Source organism: Ammospiza caudacuta, chromosome 2, assembly GCF_027887145.1.
Source record: "Ammospiza caudacuta isolate bAmmCau1 chromosome 2, bAmmCau1.pri, whole genome shotgun sequence".
Classification (NCBI taxonomy): domain Eukaryota; kingdom Metazoa; phylum Chordata; class Aves; order Passeriformes; family Passerellidae; genus Ammospiza; species Ammospiza caudacuta.
In genome coordinates, this window is record NC_080594.1 from 68,757,044 (window position 1) to 68,763,795 (window position 6,752).

General features: G+C 37.1%; 1 protein-coding gene across 1 annotated transcript; it reads left to right on the plus strand.

Moving 5' to 3' along the window:
- Positions 1–4,741: 4,741 nt before the first annotated feature.
- CCDC70 (coiled-coil domain containing 70) lies at positions 4,742–5,516 on the plus strand (the record flags this gene model as incomplete). Its single annotated transcript, XM_058825590.1, is given in 3 exon segments — positions 4,742–4,748; positions 4,751–5,215; positions 5,218–5,516. Coding segments are annotated over 3 exon segments (771 nt in total), but the record flags the coding sequence as incomplete, so codon positions are not given.
- Between the last annotated feature and the right edge of the window lie 1,236 nt (positions 5,517–6,752).

Sequence of the window (6,752 nt, forward strand, 5' to 3'; positions counted from 1 at the left end):
ACAATAGTAGAAGTAATAACCAACTGGTTTATGCATTGCTTTAAGATCTTATTTTCCTATTTTATGTCTCCTTCCTTCCTTCCTTCCTTCCTTCCTTCCTTCCTTCCGACACTTCCGACACTTCCGACACTTCCGACACTTCCGACACTTCCTTCTGAGACTTCCTTCCGCCACTTCCTTCCTTCTGCCACTTCCTTCCTTCCTTCCGACACTTCCTTCCTTCTGACACTTCCTTCCTTCCTTCCTTCCGACACTTCCTTCTTTCCTTCGTTCTGACACTTCCTTCCTTCCAACACTTCCTTCATTCCTTCCGACACTTCCTTCCTTCCCTCTGTTTTCTTTGTTTGTTTTGTTGGGTTTTTTTCCCCTAAATATGATTGGCTTTCTGTTTCAAAAGAATCATGTTTATGACCTTAAATTCAAAGTAAGAAAGACAGATAAGTCAATTCTTGACACTTTCCCACAAAGACCAGACCATCTGGACATTCTGTGTTTGTAACAGGTGCTTCTGGGACTTAGAGCCTAATTCTGGCCCAGATTCTGTTCTGTATGGGTGACTCCATTACTGTGTGCAACTGCACATTGTATTAATTGAAGGGATTCGGAAAGGCCAAGTAAAGTAATTAGTCAGTTGGTCATGCAGAAAAGAGACTAGTGGCTTAGTGCCACCGAATGCTGAATGCACAGATGTACAGCGCCATCAGCTTTTGCTCTCTGTGGTACTCTGCTGATCTCCGACAGGTAGAGCAAATATCTGTTTTAGCCCAGGTTTTCAGCCTCCTGGAAGCAACAACATAAATTTCATATCCACTTGGGAGATAAATCATAAGTTTGAATGACCTAAAAAAGAAGCTACATCAGCATAAAATTGTCAGAATGGTAAAAGTGCCAGATGGGCAAAATATGGCAGTTAGGTTTTTAGGTTCCAGTCTGAGTTTTTAGCTTTTTCCAGCAGCAACTGGCATATGCAATACAAGCTGTAAAATGGGTGTGATTTTGATTTTATAAGCCTCTTTTCTGAACTGTGCTGTTTTCCTGTACTTTGCATTTTTTGCAAGCCTAGCTATTTTGGGGTCAGAGTTTGATCAGAATTGTTAGCTAGTGTCACCTGGAAAGTTAAGAAAATATCTGCTCTGCAACTCGTTTCCACTGAGCAGTGAAACTAAATGTGGGCAATGGGGGCATTCAAAAAAGTTGTGAGAGTAGTTTACAGTTCAGTTTTTGTGTAGATTGAGGCAGGAACTCAAATCCTTTTTCTGTTTCTTTCACAGATGCTGTGTGTGTTCTGTTTTGCAGTACATCCCCTCAGAGTGGGTGCCATTAAAAGGCTTGGATTGTTTTATTTCACTGCATTGTAAAATTTGTAGATGAAACCTTTATTTTTAAAAGAGTATTTTTTACTTTCTGATCAGAGCAACCAGAATTAAGAACTGGTAAACTGAAATCAGTTTGCCTAGGCCACTATTTTCACTATCATGTTAGGTTTTACACACATTGTCATGTTGAAATAATCCTCAGCAACATGCATTGCAATGATATAATCTCACAACCTTCAATCATAGACCTCACTGCAAAAATTGCTTACAATACTAAGATAAATATTATATTTGAAATATTTGAAATATTATAAAAACAGCCTTTAATCTTTACTTTAGTCATCTTAGAACCCTCTATTCACATTCTCTACATTTCCCATGTACTTTGATAACTAAACAGCAGTGTGATCCACTCCCTCAAGGGCAGAAAGGCTCTGCAGAGAAACTCAACAAATTAGAGAAATGGGCAAATACAAACAATACAATGTCCCACAAGGGCAAGTGCTAGATTCCTCACATTTGTTGGGGCAACACAGTTTGTGTCAGACTGTGGATGAGAGGCTGGCTGGAAGGCAGCACTGCACAAAGAGACTGGGGTGTCCTGGTCAGTGGCAAGTTGAGCACGAGTCAGCAGTGCCCTGGCAGCCAGGAGGGCCAACCCTGTCCTGGGGGCATCAGACACAGCATCACCAGCCAGGCAAGGAAGGGGAATGTCCTGTTCTGCTCTGAGCTGGGGCAGCCTCACCTTGTGTATTGTGGGCAGCTTTTGGTGCCACAATATAAGAAAGATATTGTGCTGCTAGAAAGCATCGAGAGGAGGGCCATGAGGATAGTGAAGAGGCTAGAGAGGAAGCCTTATAAGAAGTGGTGGAGGTCACTTGGTTTGTTCATCCTGGAGGAGTCTGCGGGGACACATCATCAGAGTCTTCAACAACATCATGATGGGAAGTGCAGGGGCAGCTACCAATGTCTTCACTGTTGTGACTAGTGACAGGACTCAAGAAAACATCATGAAGCTGAGTTAGGATAAGTTTACCTTCATTTCTAGTGGAGTAAATAATTATTGGTATAATTTCAGCTGCATTTTTTTGTTTTAGTCCAGTTCTGGAGTGCATTCGTAAAATTCCCTCCTTTTCAAACCTCAGATTATTCTCTCTTTTACTATGTAGATTGAGGAGGAAATATGGCCTTAATCTTTAATCTTAGTCTTAGTCACTTGTTGAAACTGACAGCTTTTTCCTACTACTTATATTTCTAAATTATAAAATAAGGGGACCTACATGTCAAAATAACCAGTGTTACTTTAAACTTTATATTTTAATATGGAAACAACTAGAAGAGCTACCGATTTACATGAACTACCTCTTTTTAATCACTAAGACATTCTTAAAGAAGCTGAAAAAAAATTAACTGAACTATAATATTCAGATATATCTTGCTGATAAGCATGGAAGAAATAAGATTTAAATAGTTCTTGGGGACTTAAAGTGAGGTAAAAAGCCTGGGAAAGATATATGAACCCAAGATACTGATCTTGTTTGATATTATAGGTTTCAGTATTACTCATCTGCATTGCCTATTTAATTTGAGTGAGCAGGCAGGGGAATCAAATATCCTGGAAAAAAGGATTCGGAGGGCTGATCATCTTGTAAAGTTTTCAGCGGGAATTGTATATATTCATCTCCTGAGATTACTGAACATTTTACATGCCATATTTCAGTCCCCTACCTAATTAACATAAAGAACAGAGCTGAGGGACAGTACAAAGAAATGATGTGATGTGTGTAGTGATTTAAACAGAATTGCCAAATTTAATTGTAAGCTCACTGGACTTTTTTTAATATCCTGAGCACATAGTGCATGATTAAAAAAGCCCCACATATCAGTCGTTTTGATCAGATAACAAATATTGGAAACAGGTTTATACTTTAGTTGGAATATAATATTCCTCTGTCCTTCAAAATTCATAAGGAGTAGACAAGTTACCAGTGTAATCTAAGATGTTCATGGGTCTGAAGTAATTCATCCTCTTTTCAAACAAAGCAAAGCGATTGTCATAAATTACATGGATCTTGTTTGAGCTGGAAAAAAGAATGTAAACTGGGAGGCAATAAAGATTGCAAACACCTACCATCATGCTCTTTTATTATTTCATTCTCTTTTTTCATGTGCATTTTTTAAATATACTCAAATATTTGGAATTATGAATACTAATGCTAGTCTATTTTGAATAATATAGAGACTATATATTGTTTCATCAATGGAATTTCTTATAATTTAGAAATAACTACAGTTACCCCAAATTTGCACCACGGTAGCTAGAAGCAAAAGCACACTTTTAGAGTCTATGTATGAAAATATTTCATGGCAGCCATCAATACCATTGGCAAAAAAAACATTAGCCAGACAGAAAATAATGTTTTGAATTAACATAATGGATGAAGAAATATTAAAAAATACCCATGAAAATAAAGAGTGACTTGCTAGAGAACCCTAGACATACAAACCCTAATGCTTTAGTTCATATGAACACAACTTATTTGATTACCACTGCCTCTTAATGCTGTGTCACTGCTGCTATGCCTTTTGAAATTACATCATTGAGGATAGCCTCACTGACAGGTCTGTCATGAGCTGCCAGACAGCAAATTGATTCAAGGATTAAACAATGGTAGCTATTGCATTATTTCCTTAATTTATCATAATTTTTCTGCTGGATACTCCACAGATATAATACAGTTTCTCTGAACAGCTAGAATATGTGTTTGCATTTAGCTGTATGTATAAATTATATGATTGAGCAGCATGTTAACTAATTGTTTAGTGTTTCCAAGTAAACACCAGGCATATATCCAAAACATCCTTGATTTTAAAATATTGTCCTTTATATTGAAATTAAATTTATAAAAATCCTACTTAGTCTGTACATTTGTTCCAATCCAAACAATCTAATATTGTTGCAGCAGGGTGGAATGAGGAATAAACAACAATTAAAAGTGTTTATTGCTACCTTACCTCGGTTATAAACAAGTTAATGAGAACAATGGACAAAGCTTTTGGACTATGAAAGGACTCTAAGAGGAAGTAGTAAGTAGTATAGTCAAGTTAGCCTTGCGAAATTTATCTGCTGAACATACTTCAGCACATACAAAAATATACAGTATTTGTCAAATGTCAGTATTGATTTACTGTTCTTTTTATTTTAGATTTAATACTATATTTATTTATTTACTTACTTACTTGGACACTTAACCTCTATTCTCTATTCCATGACTACTGCTTATGGAAGGTGAAATCACCTTCCCTGAATGGTGCAGCTAAGTGGGAAAGTATCTGACTCAAAGGATAAATATTCTTTGAGGAACATCAGGAATTTATCACTGCTGCTCCCACTCCTATTTGCCATCTCCTGTCCTGTGGCATGATTTAACCAAACTGGAAGGAGAATCTGGTCTTTCAAGAAGACAGTCAAAATTTTCGGCAAAAAGAACAAAGTTTTCATATTGAGAACAATGCCTACTATTAGGAGAATCTAAGTGTCCACAGACAGAACAAAGTCCTTTGGGAGAAGAATAAAACCCTTCAAAGGAAGCATAGGGACTCTTCAGAGGAAACAAAGAACCTTGAGAAACAGCAAAAGGCTTGCCAACAAAATAAAGCCCTCAGAGAAGAGATTAAGTCTCTCAGAGGATATGAATGAGCATTTGCATTGAAGGAAAAAGCTCTTCACAATGAGATTTTAGCTTTCTGAGAAAAACACAAAGCCTTCAAGGACCAGCTTAGAGCTCTTCAAGAGGACAACAAAGCCATTCAGGTGGAGGAAAAAGCTGTTTGTGAAGAAAAATTCTCCTCTCTCAGTGAGCAGAAATTTGCTCTGCAAGAAGGGAATATGCCCCTTCAAATAAGAAAAAGGCCCTAGGAGGTTAGGAGAAAGCTCTCCAAGAACAGCACAGAGACCTCTATGAATGGAATAAGATACTTCAAGAGAGGGAACAATGTAATATAAGTGAAGAACCAGGTGCTTTGGGAGATTTTGCAGCAGGACTGAAGAGTTTAGAAAAAACAGTATTTTTTGTTGTCGCCCAAACATCAGCAAGTAATGGACGAAAAGAGGCATCAAGCAGCCTGTTAGGCTTAGTGCAGAGGTCTTGCGGAAGTGCTGAAGCATGGATGTTGGTATTTCAGACCCCTGAAGCCTAGAAAATTAATGTTGCAATACATAATGAATATCTGTAGATGTCTGCTATACTGAGGTATTGAATATCAAAGAGAACAACTTATTTTAGTATTTAGAAGGTTAGATTAACACTTTTTACCATAGAATACTAGGAGATATTATTAGAAAATGGATTCTGATATAATTTATATTAAAGTCATATACAAGTGATCTTGTGACAGGCTTATTTTTTGCATCTACATTAACCAGTCATATAACATTTCTGAAAATAATTGATATGAAATACTTTCAGAATATGCTAATAAATTCTTTCTCTTGGAGGTTTTCCTTCAAAGATCCAATTTTAACTTGAATTGTGGGACAAATAATGCAGTATATCTGTGCTACTAAAAAAAGAAATATTATGAAACAAGCTTGAAGACTCTTTTCCTGGACAGTCCACCATGCTACTTTTTTCTGCTTTGTGCAATTTCAAAGCCAGTATGCACAACTACTGCCAAAAACAATACTTAGATGAGCCAGTGTTTGTCTTTAATGGTATAGGTTCCTCAAATGTCAGCCTTGTAAGCTTTGTACCCTTTGACACCTGTACATGTATTTATATCACATTTCAGTGCCCATAAAAAATGTTGTGCTATCGTATGATAAAAATACTGCCCTTGTGGTGTGAAAAAAAAAATATTATTTCACAATCTTGAAACCAAAAAGATCAGACTAGAATAAAACCAACACATTGAGACTACCTGGTGTGCATTCAGGAAATCAGGGACAAGAACTCATTGTGTGGATGTGACCAGTCTGCTTTTATTAAGTCTAACCATAACCAGACTGACACACAAGTGGAGTACTCGACACATGACCTTGAGTCCAGGTCTTTGGAAAATATTTCTTGTTCACCCAGAAACTCAGTTAGCAAAAAAAAGTGTTAAAATACAGAATACTTGTTAGTGTAGAAACAGTAGGGATGGCAAAGAAAGTTTTCTAGTCATGGTTCCAAAATATCAAGGAGGAGGAGTATTTCAGGCAGTAGAGCAATGACATGTGTAGTAGCTAGCACCTGAGAGACAAATTTACATTTTATTTCTTTGGCCAAATGTTAAACTCTTCATAATTACATCTCTGGCCTAAAGACCAGATAGGCTTTGTAAAGTTGAGCACAGTGTTGTACTAGTGGGCATCACACCTGAGAAAACTGTTGCAATTTGGAAATATTGCACTGGAGAATAATCAGGAGGTTTTTTTGCTTGTACAGATGATTT